This window comes from Rosa rugosa, chromosome 6 (assembly GCF_958449725.1).
Source record: "Rosa rugosa chromosome 6, drRosRugo1.1, whole genome shotgun sequence".
NCBI classification, from domain to species: domain Eukaryota; kingdom Viridiplantae; phylum Streptophyta; class Magnoliopsida; order Rosales; family Rosaceae; genus Rosa; species Rosa rugosa.
In genome coordinates this window covers 20,281,427-20,303,171 of record NC_084825.1, presented here as the reverse complement: position 1 = coordinate 20,303,171, position 21,745 = coordinate 20,281,427, and the positions used below count along the sequence as shown (strand labels likewise).

The following is a 21,745-nucleotide window of genomic DNA, read 5'->3' as shown; positions in this document are numbered from 1 at the left end:
CGCAGGTGGGATATTCCCATATGTTCATTTTAGATGGTACACCAATGAGTTTCCTCCTAGAGATAAAAAGAAAATTACTTTAACCTTTTTTTTTGGTCAAGTAAAATAACTTTATTATTAAATGGTAAAACTCTAATAGTATAATTGTAGGATACGAGTATCACACATAGGCGGAATGCACGTATGCAATATCTCCACCACCACAAGGTGATAGTGAAGCTTTGCATTTTATTTCCGAGTTGTAATTGGCAAGGATGAAAGAACTACCTAACAATGAAATTCATGCAATCATGTTCATGGTAAATCCCAATAATCTCCACCTCCACTGCCATAGCCTGAGCCTGAGCCTGACCCATAACCAGACCCGCTACCACTACCATTACCACCACCACCTCCGCCTCCGCCGCCGCCACCTCCTCCACCTCCACCTTTGCCACCTCCACTCCCATATCCACTTCCACTTCCACTTCCATATCCCGACCCATAACCAGACCCACCATTTCCAGTGCCTCCACCACCACCACCACCTCCTCCGCCACCACCACCTCCTCCCCCTCCTCCACCTTCTCCAATTCCTCCCCCTGATCCATATCCGGACCCATATCCTGACCCAGAACCACCATTTAAACCCGTTCCACCACCGCCACCTCCCCCTCCACCTTCGCCTCCACCACCACCTCCTCCTCCATTACTACCATACCCCGAACCACTCCCTGAACCTTTTCCCGAACCATACCCAGAGCCTGAGCCAGATGTTGAGCCGCCACCTCCTCCTCCACCTCCACCGCCACCGCCACCGCCACCACGGCCGCCACTAGCTTTAATGGCCTTTAATGATCTAGCCGCAAAGGATAGCTCCACAAGGAGCAATATCAAGAATGCAGCACCAATTACCTTAGTGTTGGCCATATCCAAATTTCAAGAGTTCAATCTTGAATGGATAAAGAGAAAATGTTGGTTGGTTTAGATTCTCAGAGGATGAAATAGATTGTGGTCGAGACTAGGGAATGCTTAGAGTTCTTCAGGAACCAATAGTCTTGTGAGTGCACTAGGTTAAGGTAAGGTCCCTATATATAGGCATGTGTGTAAGGCTTCAGTACTCCAAAAAACTTTTATTCCAGTAGCTTCTGTGCGACTTTGTATATTGATCAATGGAGACGTGTCTTGCGATTAGTGACATTGGCTTGGTGGTGGTGGGTGTGCCGGTGGTGGTATTGTAGGTAATGCCCTATCTTCTTGTCTTTCCTTGCTACAGAATATAGATAGATACTCCCCACTTTTGACTCCAAAAAGTGTCCAGAAGTTTATGTGCTTACTACTCAGGAAACGGACCAATAGTTTTCATTCACACTTCAATCTGTATTGCACGTATAAATGCCATAATCATTGCATGAAGTTTCCGTTCACTGTGTTTGTGGTACGGTGTGTTACACCTGTCTTCCTTGAGCATCATTCTTTCCAATGTGAGATCGTATTAGTCACCACCGAAAGTTAAGAATGAACCAGCCACAAATCACATAATTTCATGCCAATTGTACTGATAGACCTACGCGTAAAGAGGTCTCTAACCAACACTTTCATTACCACTGCCGTCAGGCCACTTGTCCGACCACTCATTCTCATAAATCGTATCACGTGAGATAATTTGAAATGTAAAGATAGATCGGCATCATCATCCTTTTGCATAGCAACAAGAATAGGCAGTGATTTATGCATTAGTTTTTACATACGTGTGATTGGTGACACTTAGAAAGGAGGTAATGAAATGCCAGCCATTTTAGGCGTGTGATTGATGACACTTAGAATGGAGGTCTACCTAGAATGGAGTTATTGAAATGCTAGCCATTTTAGGCGTGTGATTGATGACACCTAGAATGGAGGCTAGGTATTGAAATGCAACCATTTTAGGCGAATTATTCTCTTGGGAGAGCTAAGAATTTCAGGCCACAAGAACCCACTAAACTCACCAACCCAAAATTCCATGCTTGATTCGATCTTTCATAACATGAGTTAGTGGAGGCTTTGTCTTCTTTCTAGGATTGTACGCTCAAAATGATAAATGGCAAGTGCTAGCTTGCATGCACTTTGCCGTCAATAATAGCAATGTCGGTGGAGCTAATCTTACTAGAATAGCACCCCCACTTTAGTTGGGAAATTATGTATGTGATATCTCTTCAATCTTTCAACGGTTTCAATGGTTGGATTTGGAATAGCTAATTAGTTTGTTTTCATAGATTAATTTGTTTAATAGATCTTATATGGAATTGCTGCAAGTTTTTTTTAGGTTGAGATGAGATTCAGTTTTCCCAATAATTCTCTTTCTAATTGGCAGATTCAATGGTGGCCAAAGAATATGTAACTTTGATCGAATAGCTTGCCAAGTTTATTTGCATATAGACATTTTTTTTTTTTTTTTGAAAATGGACTGGTGCGGCTGCCCTGAAGCCTTGATTAATGAAATATAACAGAATACAAGGGGGGGACGTAGAGCCTGAACCCCAGATTACAATAAGCATAGAGGAAACATCCTGAAATACTAGAAGTCCCTACAAAATCTATGTATTCTAACAACCACCAATTAGCAAAGAGTGCACGAGTGGCTACTCTATTGGTTGAGTGTGCATATAGACATTCTTACAAATGATGAGTTTTTGCCGAGCTAGAATGATGAAATAAACAAACATTTCATATATTATATATTAGCTAGCTTTGTTTAGTAATAAGATATTTCTCTCCAACGAAATATTGGTTTTAGTCTTAACCCTCAAGTTCGATTCTTCGCTCTATAGGGGTCCTCAAACAAAGGTATCCGCAGTATTTTAATACATCACATGCATCAATAGGTAATCCAAAGTTTAGCTTATCAAGTGTCCAAGGGTTCTTTGGTAAAATAAAGTCCGCAACATTTTAAAATTAACTGCAATAATAGGAATGAGGAAGGTTTAATGATTAGGTCAAGATTAACACCGACGGTTCTTTTCGAGATGCGGACAATGCTGGATATGGTGGTATCGTTCGTGATGCTGAGGGTGCTTTTGTCCATGCTTTTGCTTCTAGGGTAAGAGTTCCTAGCGCCCTTGATGCTGAGGTTCTTGCTTTCCTGGAAGCAATTGGGGTGGCTAGGTCACGTAATTGGCGCCATTTGTGGATTGAGACGGACTCAGCGGTAGATATTTTGCGTCCCCATCTCTTGTCCCTTGGAGGCTGCACATTGAGTGGCTAAACGGTATGGTTTTAGCAAGACAATTGCAGTTACGTGTCACTCACATATTTCGGGAAGGGAATGCTGTGGCAGATGTGTTAGCTAACTACGGTGCATCACATGAAGGTACTCACAGATGGGATTCGTTGCCCCAGTTTTTGTCTTCTGCCTTTGGTCGAGACTTTGTTTCATGGCTGGCCTATAGGTTTGCTTGTTGATTATTTGTTCAGTCCTTGTTTCTTTTTTTCTGGAGTTTGGTCTGATGTCCTTGTTTTGCTGTTTCTTTTGCTTTATTTCTCTTACCATGAGATGGAATATTTTAGATGGTCCTTGCTGTTGGTTAGTAACTTTGTGTATTGTTCCATGGCTGGCTTTGGTCTAGTCCTCCAGCCAGTTTGTATTCTCCTTTTTTATTTAATAAACTTTCGAGAGGGGACGAGGAGCTAGTCCCTCTCTCGCTTTCCAAAAAAAAAAAAAAAGGTTTAATGATTTGGAATTTGAGCCTACTGTCGCAGAACATATCGATTCAGTGATAGGAAAGAATAGTACGTGCAGCAGAGGAGCAAGAATAAGAGCCAGTAGGCTAGGGCTTTCATCCATTGAACGCATTTAGATCCTTGTTACCAATCTCTAACTTTTTGGCCACTCGAACGGTTTAGCTACCGGATTCCGATCATTCCATGTCATTTAGGCCTCCCTGGCGTTCTATATATATTCTTGCTCATGTGGCTCTGAGAGGTGAGAAACCGTGAGATGTAATAATGGAAGGATGACAAGGGCGGCTTCCTCTTTTGGAGCTAACCTTGTTTTTGGCTTACATATCTATATATAATTGTGTGTGTGTGTGTGTCTCTTTCCTTAAGGTTAGCATTTCCTGATTATGATGCCATACTCTATGTAGGTGCCATTTGGGTATAGGAAACTGGGTAATTTATGTATAATTCAGATCCTGATCGATGAACTGGTGGTTAAATTTCGACAGACTCCATCCACCTACAAGTAAATAAATTTATGAAGGTATTGAAGGCTTATCTTTGTTTATGGAGGCCATTCTGAATCATACAACATTGAGCCTTTTACAAATCTCGAATGCTAACTAAAAATATTATTATCTTTATGAATAATTGCATGCTTTGTTCATTATCTAGCTAATTATTGATCCGGCTACTAACAACTCATGATTTACTACTTGTGTTTATGCTTTCTGTAAAAGAGGAAAACGGTAAAGTCTGTGTAACCAGGTGATGACTAACTAAATGATAAATTTTGGTTAATTTCTTAATTAATGAAGCCCATGTCAGTTCCTTACTCCATCTAATTAATGAGATGCCTTGGACAAATAATCACAATGATAACACTGTGATTTATGAAAAGCTTGATAGAATAACTTGCGCAAATTCAAACTGAATTAATTTATATCCAAATATGCACGCGCAAAGTATGGCAATAATTAATATGATCATGGACCAATTTTGCATTTCTTTGTACCGGAAACAAAGAATTGAAGGTATTCTTTTAAAAAAATCAACGGTAGATTTTCTCAGTTTGAAGCAATTTGGTTGAATCATTTTGGCTTCAAGTTTCAATTACATTCCACCAGGACATGATTCTTTTAAAATTTTTGTTCCTTAGACATGATTAATCACGAAAACATAGCTTTGATTCCTAAAAATAATTGAGGATCCAGAAGTAGTTTCACATTATTGACTCATAGTATTGTATTTACACGACTAGGATAATGTCAACATATATCGGTTTTTAACCGATGTAAAATAAGAAACCGACCGATGTCTTAGTGGGTGTAGAGAAAGATCATGACAAATCAGACATCGATTTTCAGCCGATATCTCAAATAAAAATAGACATTGTTTACAGCATCCTGAATCGATGTAAAAACCGTACAATGATCACAAATTTGTATGTTTAACTATATATTTTAATGCTTAATGAAGTATATGTCTACCAGCACAACTATGAATATTAACATCGTTTCTCATAACACAAACAATGTCTTTTAGTGTTTAGAACATCAGTTCTCATTAAATAACGATGTCCAGTAACTCCGAGGACATTGTTTATTGAAACTGTATTGATGTCCAATCATATATAGAACTTCGATCATTATATTATAATTCAATGTGCATTGGATTTTGGGACATCGATTCTGTCGTAATATTTCAATATCCACTGGCTAATGAGACATCGATTTTTTCTTTTAGAACTGATGTATTACTTCTTATTGATTTCATTTTCATTGTTATAAACTGATTTATAACTGCTGCTAGAAAATCTATTCCACATTTCTCAGCATAAAATGATTCAAGAGTTTTACCTTTTGTAGCAGTTGCTTTGGAGCTTGAAGGAGCAGCTTGAGAGCTTGAAGCAGCAGCTCATGCATTTGTGGAAGGTGCAACTCTTGCATTTGCAGAATGAGCATCTCTTGCATTTGTCGGAGCAGCTCTAGCTATGGCAGCCTTCTTCTCATCCCTCTTTTTCTACAATCACACAAACGTACCACACTAACTTAGCTCATAACTTATTGGACCTTAGAAAACATCAGATTTTTATTGATTAGTTAACCTTTAGTTTTTCTGCCCCTTGCTTTGCCTTTTGCCTTAACTCATTCTTTGTCAAGGGAGGCTTTTTCTTACCAATACCCTACAATAAATGAAGAAACATACAAATCATCATTGTATTATACAAGAAATGGTTATGTGATAAAACTCAACTTTGGAATAAGAAAAAAAGTTTCAAACCTAATTTCCAGATGTTCTTGCCTCTTCATTGTTCCTTTTTCTCTTGTTCAAATTGGTTGCTTTTGGCTTGGGAGGCAATTGCCTATGACATGCATGATCTCTCATTGTGGCCAACCACACCATAGTTACCTCTCTCACTTCAAACTTCTTTGAACAGTGCCTATAACTGTTGTCTCTGATGTATCCACCATGATACATCTTCACAGCGAAATCATCTGGGTGATCTGCATTAAAGAGAAGGACACAATCAACACTGTATTGAATGCAAAACAACCACACAACAACAAGTCCAACAAAACAACAAGTATTAAAAGCCTTCTGGTTAGGTTGCTTTTTTGTCCATATTAGGACCACAAATGTAGTACAGTATCAAAATGCATAAAGCAGCTCCTCAACAACCTTCACGTGCATTCTTTATACTTTAACCTACTTTAACCCACAATTTCTCTAAACCGTTAATGCAAACAAACAAGAGCTCAATTGAATATTGAACATGCAACAAGAAAGCTACAGATTTTGTCATTTATAAACCCATTCCACCCACAAGCAGACCCCTAAAAAATTCATCCACATTTTGAAACACCAAATCAGAAGCTTCTTTAATCCACAATTTCTCTAAACCGTAAACGCAAACAGACAAGATCTACCCTAAACCTGAAAGATGCAACAAGAAAGCTACAGACTTTGTCATTCATAAACCCATTCCACCCACAATCAAACCCCCCAAAATTTTTTCTACATTGAAACACCAAATCAGAAGCTTTGATTAGGGCTAAACGATGCCCTAAACCATTTTTTGACTTTGTCAAGGGGAACCCAAAGGCTTCCTAGACCCAAGATAATGTTGAGAATCGGTCAATATGTGAAGTCGAAAACCACAAATAAACACAGCACACCAAGAGAAACAACCACAAAGATACGAGCACAAGAACACAGATTTAAGGTGGTTCAGCAAAACTTTTGCCTACGTCCACCGGGCAGAAAAACGATCTTCCACTATATTTATAATGGGTACAACCAGAAAGAATAAGAAAACAAGGACTCTCTCTTCTCTTCCTATCTCTCCCTTCTTTGCCCTCTCTCACTCTCTAACTCCGAGAATGGAATACACTTTGCTCTCTGTCTTTGTGATGAAAAACCTAGAGCAGAACCCCTCCTTATATAGCCATAAGGATATCAACTTTCTTCACCAATTAGGAAACCTATTCCTATTGGTGGTAGGCAATTATGCCTTCTCCTTCTCTGTAATCAACAAGGATTACAGGTAATCCTACATCAATAAGGATTTTCCTTCCTCATTGGAACTCCATTCATCAGTAGGAATCCAAAACCTACTGGGTAAACAATTCTCATACTCTAAGACAATTGTCTTAGGAAATACTCATGGGCTGGAACCCAACAGATAAACCCCTTCGGCGCATGTGAAATACTCCAACTGTGCATTGCAGCACAGTGCCTGACCACTTTGACAGCTTCGGGGTTCGAACCTAGGTTGGGGAGCACACCCAACTAGGCAAGAACCACTAGGCCACTTGTAGTGGTTATGCCCTAAACCCTAATAACCTTCGGGGTCTCTATTCATCCATTGATGCTTCAAAATGGAGGATTCCCTTGATAGGGTTGCTCGGTTTTAGGATAGAGTTCGGGGGAAGAAGATTCTGGGTTGCTAGATTTAGGGAGAGAGGTGGCTCGATTAGGATAGTTTAGGTCTATTTTTTTTTTTTTTTTTTGAAACGGGGTTTGGAACCCAGCCTAACTGGGAGGCTCAGCCCCACGCCCGAAAATATTATTAATAGAATAAGAAGGATGATTGTACAGCGAGGGGGACATATTACCTACACCTCGAGTACTAGTACAAGAATCCTCAAAGAGAGCATCCCGGATAATCACAGGAGTCTCATCTAACCAGTAATCATCTAAGTAATCAACACTAGCAAGGTGTGCCAATCGATGGGCCACACCGTTTGCTTCACGATAGACAGAGTATAGATTAATAGAAGAAATTGCATGCAGATATGCTTTGCAATCCTCAACAATACAACCAACTTCAGAGTAGTCCTCCGTGTCACTTTTGAGTGCAGCAATCACCAAAGAGCAGTCAGTTTCAATATCAACATTGACTAATCCTTGATGAATGATGAGTAAAAGTCCTGCTCTCTTGGCTTCCAACTCCATCTGAAAGGCGGATCTAGCATGGGGAAAGGGACGTGCAATTGCAGCGAGACATACACCATCTTCATTCCTGATGAGAGCCCCAATACCCCCTTGACCAGTAGCGCTGTGAAATGCGCCATCAATATTAAGTTTCAGCCTACCTCGAGGCTTAGTTTTATGCCTTGACTTCTTCTTTGGTGACCCCGGATGGGCCGCATGGTAGTCCTCAAGGAGCTTGGTAGCCCAGGTAGCAGTATTCACGGGACAAAAGGAGGTCCCCTTCCAAGTAACATTGTTGCGTTCCACCCATATTGCCCAAACAAGCATGAAGAAGAGCTCTAGCTTGTGATTGGGCAGCAAATCATAAACATGCAGAAGCCATGCATGAACATTAGATGAAGGGTGGTTACGTACCTCAAGTTGCAGCGGGCCCCATAGCCAATACTCCTCAATTCTCCTGCAATTTTTTAGAACATGCAGTGCATCCTCTTCATAATTGTTGCAAAATACACATCTAGTATCCAGCTGCACACATTTTCGAGCCAAATTGACTCTTGTAGGCAGTATATTTCTATGCACCCTCCACATAAAGGATCAGACTTTTGGGGGAACATGAGTCTTCCACAATCTAGTCCAATGAGAATCAGCCAACCTAAGTGAACTCCCAGATGAAGAGGCGCGGCTAGTGGCATTTTCAGTGAACTGAAAAGTATGATACCCACTACGGACACTATAGACTCCTTTTTTATCAAAATGCCAAACTAGCTTGTCCTCCCGGTCTCTAACACTCAAGGGAATGCTGGCAATGATGTTGACTTCCGTTTGAGTGAAAATCTCCTCCATGAACGATACTACCCATTCTCTCTGGTGTTGATCAATGAGGTCTTCCACAACTAAATCCTCCAACCCAACCATTGGGGGTGTGAACGGTTTGAAAGAGTAGGGCAGAGGAAGCCATGGGTCTTCCCACACCCTTATTGACGCGCCATTACCGACCCGAAAGCGCAGTCCCCTTCTAAGAACCTCTTGACCTTTCAAAATGCTTCGCCATGCAAAAGAGACATCACCCTCAATAGAAGCATGCATAAAATCCGAGTTAGGAAAATACCTCGCCTTAAGAAGCCTTGCAATGAGAGAGTGGGGGTTTTGGATTAATCTCCAACCCTGCTTTGCCAGAAGAGCTAGATTAAAATGATGCATATTACGAAAACCAAGACCGCCCTCCGATTTCGGCCAACACAACCGTTCCCATGATAGCCAATGGATTTTCTTGTCTTCCTCCGTGGAACCCCACCAAAACTTGGCCATCAAACTATGCATTTCATTGCACAAGTGAATAGGAATTTCAAAACAGCTCATAATATAAGTCGGAATTGATTGAGCTACTACCTTGATAAGGATTTCTTTGCCAGCTGCACTAAGTGTCTTCTCTCGCCATCCCTTAGTTCTCTTCTTGATGCGTTCATTAAGAAAGTTGAAGACTTCCGTTTTTGAGTAACTAATTTCAATCGGAAGACCCAGGAATTTATCATGTCTTTCCACCCACAACACTTGTAAGAACTCTGCCAACTCATCTTGTAGGTCACGGCTCACATTTTTGCTAAAACTAACACTACTTTTCTGATAGTTGATCATCTGCCCTGACATCCTTTCGTACTCTTTCAGAATTTCTTTCAAGACGAGAGTATCCTCAAAATCTGCCTTGAAGAAAATAAATGAATCATCAGCGAAAAAAAGGTGGGAGATACACGGCGCACCTGGGCAGATTGCTATACCATGCAGCAGACCATCATTCTCCGCTTTCAATAAGAGTCTAGATAGCACTTCAGCACAGAGCAGGAATAGATACGGCGAGATAGAGTCACCTTGCCGTAGCCCCCTAGTAGGGGTAATAATTCCTCTAGGCTCATCATTAAGAACGAAGGAATAAGAGACTGTCTTTACGTAACACATTATCCAATTCACCCACACTGGACTGAAACCAAATCGTAGCATCACAGATTCTAAAAAAATCCACTCTACCCGATCGTAGGCTTTGCTCATGTCAAGTTTCAAGGCTCCAAAACCCACACCACCCCTCCTCCTGCGTTTCAGGAAATGTGAGATTTCGAAGGTTGCCAAAGAGTTATCAGAGATCAGTCTCCTCGGGACAAATGCACTTTGGAAAGGTGAAATAATGACATCAAGCAGGGGCTTCAAACGGTTCGCTAGAACCTTGGAACCAATCTTGTAGATAACATTGCATAAACTGATAGGCCGTAAATGGGTAACAAACTGTGGATCTTTGACCTTTGGTATCAGTGTAACATTTGTATGATTGAGTTGCTTAGTCAACTGAGCAGAACCAATGAAATTTCGAACCGCGTCAACCACATCAACCCCAACCAGAGACCAGAAATGCTGGTAGGTCTATTTTCTTTTGTTTAGATATTATTTGGGTTAACCGAGGGGTTAGGGGAGGCTGATGGGAACCATTAGGGGCACATTAGGAATTTACCCCTTCATGTGGGCCCACTCGCTGGGTTTGTCAAAGCCAGCTCATCAGTTGACGTCGGATTTGGAAGGCTAGAGAAATTTTGGGCACAGCTGATCAAAATTGAGACCTCGGGAGTGTTGCTGATGAAATTGAAAGTGAAGGGAATAACATGATGTCCAGTGTAAACCACAGGGTGGTGAAGTTAAATTTGTTCTCTAATTTATATACATGATTACTTTGATGGTTTGGGGTGAAAGCTGCTTCAGTACAATTGAATTATCTTATGGGCTAGAGGGATTGACAACTAAGGATGGGAGATCTGATTGTCTAAATAAGAACTAAAGATTCATGGATTGCAATTTCATATGATATATTTGCTGAACAAAATTGAGGGATTTGGTTATCTTCTGTAATTTTTTTCACAATATTTCCTTTCCTATAGCCAACATAGAATTTATTAACATCATCAAAATGTAAAGAATCAATATTTCATAGTTACTGAGGAATACTGACGTATGATAATTTCTCTTCAAAACAAAAAGAAAAAAAAAATATAATTTTAAATTGTACATAAATGGGTACCTTCATGTTTTTCATATTTTTAGTTTTGAAGCACTTCTACTGAACATATATTTAGATCTTAAAAACTTGTACTTTAATTCTCCATTTTCATCATGCAATACATTATTTCAAAAAGAGTTTCATAAAATGTTATAGGACACACCCTAAGTTGATGGTATGTAATTCATGTATATGATAAAAAAGTGATTGATCTCTTATGAATAAGAATGGTTTCTTCCCTCTTTATGACCTTAAAGTTGGGTATATATATATATAGAACTATATATTAACTTAAGAAGTTTCATGTAAAATTTTGTTTATTAGACTTATGTTACAAGTTACACGTTTACATTGATGAAGTGATGAATCATAAAAAGTCTATCCAACTCTACGAGAGTTCATACAAGTTTAGCTTTTGTTTTCACAAATCTATAAAAATTTATTTTTTAGAATCTACAGAAATCTAAAGATTTTATAAATCTACCTACTTTGATTTCGTAGAATTTTAGAAATCCATAATTTTTTTTTTTAAATCCATTACTTAAAAAAAGTTTGCATAAATCTGAATACAATACATCCCCTAGTTATAAAATTATTACAAAGATCTTTGTAAAGAGGTTTGGACCTGTTTGGCTCCAATTTTGTTGCAGCTGGTCAACAGTCTCTTTTCTTGCGCGGGCGTGCCAGCACCGTTCGGGTGCGGTCGTCGGGGGTGTCCCTTGACCTGACTTCTTTCAAGTGATTGTAGACGAGGAGAGCACCAACCTCGTCGTGGGATTCTTTGTGCCTCGTGGTGAGGACTTTGCTGAAGTTTCTTCTTGTTCACAAGTCGATACTCAATATTGCAGATTGAGCAGAGCGAAATCACCGGGAAGTATTGAGATCTTGCTAAAGCGTGACTTTAGCTTGGCTGGGTTGCTAGGGCGTTACCCTTGCTTGACTGGTTCTGTAACCGTTGTGGTCGCGGCACTACCGTCGGCTCCCGAGGAGACTAGGACCGAAGCACGTTGACAGAGGGTTTGGTGGCACTGAAAGTCGGCTTCTGAGAAGACTAGGACTAGGAGTGTGATCACCGGTAAGAGAAAGAGAAGGAGAGGAGTTGCTCTTAGAGAGGTTTGCTCTAGAGAGAACTTAGATCATCTTAGAGATGTTGTTGTTGAATGTGAATGTGTGTTTTAGAATGAGAGGAGAAGGTGTTTATATAGGGAAGAAAAAGACGAGTGAAATGATGAGTGGAAGAAAAATAATGAAAGTGGAGTATGAAAGTGATTTGTAAAATATGGAAAAGATAGAGAAATGATGAAATGAAAGCAAGGCATGAAGGTGCAAAAACATGGAAGTGATGATGATCTATTAAAGAGATTGTAGTAGAAAAATATATCCAAGGAAAAAAAGAAAAGCATCTAGCTTTCTTCATGTGGGTAGGAAACATGAACATGTGAATATTGAGCTGGTTTTAGGTCAGTTTCTGCCCCTTTATTCCTTCAATTATTTCTCCAACAAGCCTTCAGAATGAGCCTTCGACTTCTTCATAAAAAATGTTCCACTATGAGTGTAGATCATCCTGACAAATTTTCAGAGCTTTATTCCATGCGGTTGGGCTGGAAATGCTACTGGACCTCTTACAGGTCCAGTTTTCCAGTTTTGCTTCTGTAGAAAATTGGACTGATTGTTTGAAGGCCTTCCACTCAAATCTAGCTCTGGCACTCTTCATAAGAAATGATCCTTGGGCTTTCTAGAATTAATCTGGAAAGTTTTAGCTCATTTAGATTTCATTTGGTTAGTCTGCCGCCCCTCCTTCCTTGTTTAGCTCGGTTTCTCCTAGCCGAAGTAGGAAAATGTGCTAAAGTTAACTTTTCATGCTTCCATGCTTCCATAGTAGGCTTTATTTAGCCTCTAAATATATATATATTTCGAGCTTGTCGACAATATATAGCTTGAGCCACTGACATTGGCTCAATTTCTCCAACACATGCATTGTCAGGCCAAAATGTTCATTTTGGGTCCAAACATTGCCCCCCAGACCTCGAAGTCAAAGGTCTTCGTCTTGACTGAAGGGGTCTTGAATCAACACTACTCTTATAATGTTGTTGCTCCAAACCCCCCTTGTATTGGCTTGACTGTTTCCATATAGGCCTCTAAATAGGCCATAAAGCTTGAATGCCACTACTGAATTGCCTTTGTCATGAACTGACGCTTCCTTTGCCAACTTTATTGCCCCCCATGGATCTGGCAAAACTTGGGCAGGTTGTAGTAGATCAGAACTTTAGCGTGCCCCCCATGCGAAAGAGACTGCTTTTGATCGCGAATGAGTATCCTTCTCTTCCTTGGTGGTAGCTTCGCCATGTGTATAGCAGCAAGTATCGGCCTTGTTTGCTAGCTCTCTGTTGAGAATGCAATTGCTGCAAAAGAAGCCCAACTCGATGAACCTTTGGCTGCTTCTGAAGAAATGGGCCGCAACCTGGCCCGTGTCAGAGAACGGGCCACTTAGGCCGAAGCTGGTGTCATTGTGGCGGAACTCCGCGTGGAGGAACTTTGCTTGAAATTGAGCTTCATGGGCCAATCTCTGTAGGCCCCCTCGAAAACTGTTCGGTCTCCTTACACGTCAATAATCCCTTCTTTTCCGAGATTTAAGGCATTAATCACTCGTTGAAAAACAACGGTCGTGAAAAAATAATCTCGTGAATAGAACAATTACCTCCTCGAAAACCGCTCCTCACATGCTGCTAGTCCCTTTTTTCCCGAGATTTGGAATCACAAATGAAGATTTACTGACATCGATTTGACTCCTCTTTGACCGTCCATCCAAGGGTGGATATTTGCATGCCTATATCTTCCTCCACATTATAAACCCAAATTTCCAATCCCAAAATCATTTCATCAACTCGAATATTTCTAACAGCAATCTTTCTTAATTACTTGTCATCACCATTCTTCAATTCTCGCATTCTCTCAACCCTTCACCAATGGAACCACAAACCCAGGAACCAACCGAGGATGGAGGAAGCAACAAAGCAGCCGGGAGTAGTGCTAACATGCTTTGTAGGCGGAACAGGTGGAATCCCACTACAGATCAGATAAGAATCCTCAAGGAGCTTTTCTACAATAAAGGAGTTAGGTCCCCAACTATAGAGCAGATTCAGAGGATCTGTCTCCAGCTGAAATGGTACGGCAAGATCGAGTTCAAGAACGTCTATTTTTGGTTCGTGAACCAAAGGGCTCGGGAGAAGCGGAAGAAGAGGTCCACTTCGGATGTTCATGTGCCTATGCAAAGATCAGGGCTTGTTGGTGATGACAATGGTACCAATTGGAAACCTGAGGATCAGTATATTAACTTCGGATCTTCTGCATCTGCTTCTGCTTCTTCAGCTGGTGTGATTGCTTTTAACGGGCAGATGGGGAACTATGGTGGTTATGGATCTATAAACATGGAGATTGAAACCCTTCCTCTGTTCCCCATGCATGGTGAGGACATCTTTGGTAACATGAAGACTACTTCCGATGGAGGTGGCGGTCACGGTGGTGGCTCTTACATTTCCCTTGAGCTCAACCTTTCCTGCGAGGGCAAAGCTGGAAAAAGTTTCCGGAGCCGCTGACTCGGCTTAGTAGCTTCGCAAGTGTAGGAACACTTAGAATTGCCCCCTAAAAGTTGTATTTATGACTTTTTTATGTTTTTATTTTTTTATATTTTAGCCATAATTCTGGAGATTATAAACTCATCATAGACAATTGAAATGGCATCCTAAGACTCAAAATAAAAACAAGAACAACACGCAACATACAAGAAAAAACGTTTTGGACTTAGGGATATTTCTCTTCTCCTTTCGGTAACTCCTTTGGAACATGACCAGGTGAAGAGAGGAACGATTGATTGACAGGGGACGAGACCCTTTGTCAGCACTTCTCATATCCGAACTAGACCTCACATCCCATTGGATGCGCCCTACGATGAAGAAGATATTTACCCAAAATTCAATTTCACTCTAATAATAAACAATCAACCAACGAAATAAAGAACAAAGATAAACCAAAAACCGAAATATGAATATAAACAAACAATTTCTATTGAAGTGTTGCTAGGCTAAATGGGCTTAGTATTGTATAGTGTTGCCCCCCTCGTGTTGCTAGGCATAGCAAAGAAATGATTATGGGCCTAAAAAACAGGCCTTCATGAATGGGCTTTGCAAGTATAGGAACACTAGAATTGTCCCCCATGTCTTATGCGAATAAACTGTCTATGACTCCTCCGAGTCCCAGACATTGAGAAAGTATTTCTTCAAGTATCTCCCATTGATAGGGTTATGATGGACATCTCCATCCAGGTCCTTGAGATGAAAAGCTCATTTCCCTAAGATTTTATAAATGATGTACGGGCCTTCCCATCTTGGAGTCCATTTGCCGCGACCATCTAATTTTTCGCCAAGCGGGAGAACTGCTTTCCAAACCAACTCTCCTTCGTTGTAATTCCTTCCCCTCGTTCGCTTGTCATAGGCTCGAGCGACTCGTTGCTTTTCCATGACCAAACTATCTAAAGCCTCCAAGCGCTTTTCGCTAAGGTCTTCATGTTCCTGCCACATAGCCTGAACATAGTCTTCTCCAATGAGATGATGTTGCTCTTGGACTCGTAATGATTGGACGTTGACTTCCAAAGGCAGGACTGCGTCATGGCCAAACATCAAAGCATAAGGTGTAGTCGCGGTGGGATTTCGCTTCGATGTGCGGTAGGCCCAAAGAGTCTCATAAAGGGTCTCATGCCATTGTCGCGGATTAGCTTCCAACATTTTCTTCAGCAAAGTGATGATGATTTTGTTGCTGGCCTCTGCTTGACCGTTAGACTGAGCATAATAAGGACTGGAATGGACGAACTGTATTCCCCATTCCTTTGCCAGCTTATCAACTTCACCACCCATGAAAGCTGCCCCCCGGTCCGAAACAAAAACTTCTGGGATACCAAATCTGCATATGATGTTTCTAAATAGGAATTGTCGCAACGTACCACCAGATGCTTCTTTCAAAGGTTCTACTTCGACCCATTTTGTAAAGAAATCGGTCGCGACGATGATGAACTTGTGCTGAAGTGATGAATGTGGGTGAATCATCCCAATTAAATCTAGCGTCCATCCTCTTGCGGGCCAAGGCTTAATAATGGGTTGCATTGGAACATTAGGGATATGCTGGACCGGCCCATGAGCTTGGCAGTCCAAACAACCTTTAGCGAATGTGATGCAATCCTTCAAGATACTAGGCCAAGAATATCCATGTCGTCTGAGCAACCATCGCATCTTTGGACCTGCTTGGTGAGCACCGCAAATGCCGGAATGAACTTCGCGCATGAGTTGTTTCGCTTCGCAGCCATAAACACATCTGAAGTCTATGCCATCTTCGCCGCGTCGTCGCAGCTCGTCACCTCTAAGAAAGTAATTGAGTGCAAGAAAACGAATCTTCCTGTCGGCAGTGGGATCTGGCTGCTTGAGATAAGCGATCAAAGGGATGCGCCAATCCACGTCAATGGGTTCCAAGGTCGCGACTGAGGTATGATCTGGAGGATCTCTTCTCGCCATCCATGAAGGAAGCGTGCGACGCTCGACTTTAAGGATTCTCTCCCGCACGCCATATCTCAATGTTACCCCTGTTGCCAGCTGGGCCAACTCGTTCGCTGCAAAATTTCGCTCGCGAGGAATGTGCTCAAGATGTATGTTATCAAACTGGTCCAACAGGTCTAATGCCCTGTTCCAATAAGGAACCAACGTGAAGCTATTGCATCTGAACTCGTTACACAACTGATTGATAACCAAGAGAGAATCGCCAAGTATTTGTACATCTCCGATTCCCATTTCCAGTAGTACTTCTAGGCCTATAATGAGGGCCTCATACTCTGCTTGGTTATTGGTACACTGGAACTCCAACTGGAAAGAGTAGGAAAATCGATCGCCGGCCGGGTTTTCCAAGACAACCCCTGCTCCTGCTAGCGTATCTGTTCTTGACCCGTCAAAATATAACACCCAAGGCTGGAGCGAGACTGTGGCTTGATAAAGCGCGGCGTACTCTGGCAAGCACGCTAAATCCGGGCGATCTAAAGTTGTGGCAGCGACCTCTAAATCTCTAACTGCGGGGACATCCAGCATAGGGTGATGTGCCAGAAAGTCTGCGATGGCTTGCCCCTTTACTGCTTTCTGTGGCACATACTGTAGCGAGAATTCTGATAAGGCGAGCACCCACTTGCCAATACGGCCTCTCAAGATAGGTCGCGATAGCATATATTTGACTAAATCGGTTTGAGCAATGATGCAAGTAGTAAAGGACAACATGTAATGCCGCAACTTGCATGCTGAGAAGTATAATGTAAGACACAGCTTTTCCATTGGAGTGTACCTTGTTTCGCAATCTGTGAGTGTCCTACTGAGGTAAAAGATGGCATGTTCAACACCATTTGCATCATCCTGAGCGAGGAGGCTGCCAATAGAAGCCTCAGCTGCTGAAACATACAACTTTAATGGAAATCCCGCTCTAGGAGGAACAAGCACTGGCGGGCTCACCAGATAGGCCTTGATTTTGTTGAAAGCCTCTTGATGTTTAGGTTCCCACACAAACTCATTCTGTCCTTGCAACTTCAACAGTGGTGAGAACGGATGGATTTTGCCTGAAGAGTTAGAAATGAATCATCGCAAAAAGTTGATCCTACCCAGTAGTCGCTGTAACTCTTTCTTCGTTCGCGGGGGAGATGCATTGATGACCGCGTTTGCTTTATCCTCAGGGACCTCAATGCCTCTTTGATGGACAATGAATCCCAGGAAATCTCCTGCCTGAACTCCAAAAACGCACTTGGCGGGATTCATCTTGAGCTTGTGTAGCTGCATGCGCTCGAAAACTTTTCTGAGATCCGTGAAGTGATCTCCACTTTTCTTAGACTTCACGACGACGTCATCAATGTAAACCTCTAAGATCTTCCCAAGTATGTCGTGGAAGATCAGGTTCATGGCTCTCTGATATGTTGCTCCCGCATTCTTCAGTCCAAAAGGCATGACCACATATTCAAAAACTCCTGCAAACCCAGGGCAGCGGAATGCGGTCTTGTGTCTATCTTCTTCCGTGACCGGAATCTGGTGATATCCCGCTGTACCATCCATGAAAGACAACAGTTCATGCCCTGCAACTGCATCTACCAACATGTCCGCAACAGGCATGGGGTAAACGTCTTTAGGTGTAGCCAAATTAAGGTCTCTGTAATCTACGCAGATCCTCATCTTGCCATTCTTCTTGCGAACAGGCACTATATTGGATAGCCACTTATTGTACTTAGCTACCCTGATAATGCCCGACTTGTACATCTTTTCAACTTCCTCTTTGACCAGAACTTGGGTCTCCGAGTTCATTCTTCGCGGCTCTTGCTTCACAGGCCTCTTATCAGGCACCGTTGGTAGTTGGTGGCATACCAAGTCTGGTGATAGGCCTGGCATGTCCTCGTATTTTTCCGCGAAGCAGTCCTTGAATTCCAGCAATAATTCGACGAGCCTCTGTTTCTCGCTAGGCTCTAAGTAAGTGCTGATAGCCACTTCTATAGGCTCATCAGTTGTTCCCAGATTGACCTTTTCAGTAGGGTCCCTAACCTTCGGAGGTGTGTCATCCAATGCCGCTGGAGCAAGCTGAATCTCTTCTTCCTCCTCTTCTTGGTCCGTGAACTCTTCATTAACAATTTCTAAAGTCGCGACTCGATCATAGGCCTCTTTTTCCAACAAGTATGAGGATAGCCTCTCATACAAGGAATGGACGGCCTCTTTTTCCTCTATGAGTTCGTGATCCATTAATTAGCACTTGGAGATGGCACCGCATATCCAGGCCTTTCGAGGTCGTTTTTTGGGACCGCGAGCCCCCATTGTGCCAATTCAGAGGTCGTCACCCCTGTGGGGCGGCCCTTATCATCAATACCAACGACTTGTAAAGGAGAGATTGGTTCTAGGTAATACCTTGCGTCCAAGTAGTTGGCGGACACCGAAAAAGGTCGCGGGTCTGCTTTAACAATTTCTGCCTTGTCCGCGACTCTGTCCCATATGATCAGCTCCTGATGAAGGGTGGATGGGACACAATAACTCCTGTGGATCCAGTCGCGGCCCATAATTGCGCTATATGCCGCATAGCAATCTGTAACAAAGAAAGCGTAAACCCCTTCTGCTGGACCCACCTTGACTCGTAGGAAAATCAAACCCAACGTTTTGGTCACAGTCCCCGCGAAGTTCTTTAGCGTAAGGGAAGTGGATTGGATCTTCTCTTTCTTGATCCCTAGTAGATGCATGGTTCTGGTAGTAATGACATTCACAGCCGCGCCGGTATCAACCATTATCTTACTGACCTTAGTCCCATTCATTTCTGCTGTGATATACAAAGGTCGCATGTGTTGCACCATGGCGGGTGTGGGTCTTGTGAAGCTCATGAAGAAACCCTTGTTGTTAGCATCTTTAGTCTCAAGGAACACTGCTTCTTTCACCTGCGTTGTTGCGGCTGAAGTGATATGCAACTGCTGTTCTTCAATCGCGTCAGTTTCTACACATTCCTGCGCAGCTACTGGTAAAGCATATTTAGCAGGGAGCACATAAACCATATTGCAAGAGGTATCCACCATTTCTATTTCGTCCATGTCATCATCAAGATTGAGCTTGGGTTCATCTGCTAGGATATCGGCGTTGAACCGTTCAACCATGAAAGCAACCAATGATTCCTCTGCGGGGATCACCACCTTGGCTTGTTCGTGCTCCTGTACCATGGAAACCTGGTTCAGTGATTCAAAAATTTGTTTTGCCGCTGGCACTTCCTCTGGGAGATCGACCACCAAGCTTTGAACTTTCTGCACAATTGCGGACCGATTGTCTTTGCCCCCCAGCCTGTCAAAGATGGAAGGCTCGCTATTTCTTCCTTCGCGAGATACTCTCCGCCAAATATTGACTTTACGAGCTGGCGGTGGTTCTTACCTCGCGGGAACTAGGGACTTCTCCTGAGCGCTGCTTTTGGGGGCACGTGGCTTTTGCTCTTTTTGTGATACTTTGGGCTGCTGTTTCTGAACTTGCGGGGAAACGAATCTCTTGGAGTCCAGTGCCTCCAATTGTCTCTGATACTCTTCTGGAGGTTTCAGTAATTGCGATGGTTTGATCAGTCCTTGATCTAGTGCTTCCAAGGTTCGCTTTGCTTCCCCAAACCTCCGCTGGAGTTTTCTCTTCTTTGAAGAGCTCATCTCCACCGCCTTGCCCTTCTTCTGTGTATACCATCTCCCTTCTTTGATGGAGGACGTCGACACTGGCGGAATGTAAGGTCTGGTTAAAACCCCTTGCCGCTTATCTACTTGCTCTTCTTCCCTCGCGGTCTTCAACTTTTTGAATAAGTTTGAGTCCCTTGGAGAAAGAGTTTCTGAACCTTTGTATACTCTTGGGCTGCACGGTTGGAAGTTTCTAGAGGATGATACTAACTGTATTGGCGGCAGAGATCCAAAGCGGACAGTCTGGGATGTTTCCTCATCTAGGGCTTGAGTGTCACATTCTTCCTTGCACCGCGAGCATAGGACGATGGGTAAACGAGTCTTGGATTCCCGCTTCATGACTTTGTCTCCAACCCTTTTCAAATCCTTAGCCGCATGATCTGGACTTTGATTCTGCTGATCTTTTTCACCCCATGCCACGTCCACCATGTTGATGCCGGTATCTGGGAAGGGATCTAGATCCACCAACGCTGCTGCTGTTTTCGGTGCCTCTACTTGCAAACTACCGTTATTTAACCAGATTTGGATCTGATCCTTCAGCTTAACACAATCGGCTGTATTATGATTCCACATATTATGGAGTTTGCAGTATTTCTTCCCCCTTAGCTGCTCTGGTTTGGGAAATGGGCCGAAGTCGGTTTTCACCATCTTTGCGGCGATCATTTCATCCAAGATTTCATGCGCTTTGTTCGCGTCGTAAGTATAACTTGCGAACTCTGGTTTGGTGAAAACCAACGACTTGAGTTTCACCGGCTCTTTGCACAGTTTCAGTTGCTTTAGCGTTGAAGCCTTTTTCCCGGTGAGTTCCAGGGCAGCTATCTCATCTTCTTCAGACTCATCAGCCTCTGCTGTACTAGATTCCTCACTCTTGTAGTAAGGATCGAAGGAACTGGATTGATGGCTGAGTGCAGCCACTATTTGGCGTTTCCCTGGGCTATATGTCCCCTTCGAGGCGTTTTTTATAGCGTCCATCTCCCTGAGCAAGTGCTCGAAACTTCCTACTTCTGTGATCAGTTCCCCCATGGAATTGAACATGCTTCCATGCTGTTTTTTGCGTTGGCGGGGCTCTAAGCCTTTGATTGCCAATTTCACCAGTTCTTTCTCCGGCAGAATCACGTTCAACTTTCCTTTCTGGATCTGAAAGCGCTGTAGGTACATGACAGCGGATTCAGTTGGCTGCTGAGCCATCTGAGTGAGTGAAGCCAGATCTACTTCCGGCTCGATAGTCCCGAAGGTTTCCTTGAACAGCTTCTCCATCGCGGGCCAACTCGCAACTGATCCCGGTTGCAGCTTAGTGAACCAGGTGAAGGCAGACCCCGATAAAGAAGTAGCGAAGATGTTACACTTCAGAT

General features: G+C 42.6%; 1 protein-coding gene and 1 long non-coding RNA gene across 2 annotated transcripts; both read right to left on the bottom strand.

Annotated features, from left to right (window-relative positions):
* Positions 1-63: 63 nt before the first annotated feature.
* LOC133714270 (putative glycine-rich cell wall structural protein 1) lies at positions 64-1,064 on the bottom strand. Its single transcript, XM_062140355.1, has one exon. The coding sequence runs from the start codon at positions 907-909 to the stop codon at positions 295-297; it is 615 nt and encodes a 204-aa protein (XP_061996339.1). The 5' UTR covers positions 910-1,064; the 3' UTR covers positions 64-294.
* A 4,233-nt stretch (positions 1,065-5,297) lies between these two features.
* Positions 5,298-6,238, bottom strand: LOC133718200 (uncharacterized). The gene is made up of 3 exons (XR_009850145.1): positions 5,959-6,238; positions 5,783-5,860; positions 5,298-5,697 (listed from the first exon to the last, which is right to left on the bottom strand). It is a non-coding gene; the product is annotated as an uncharacterized LOC133718200 (long non-coding RNA).
* Between the last annotated feature and the right edge of the window lie 15,507 nt (positions 6,239-21,745).

Excerpts from the sequence above, each read along its gene's own strand:
- LOC133714270 (XM_062140355.1), bottom strand. The coding sequence starts at position 909 with ATGGCCAACACTAAGGTAATTGGTGCTGCATTCTTGATATTGCTCCTT.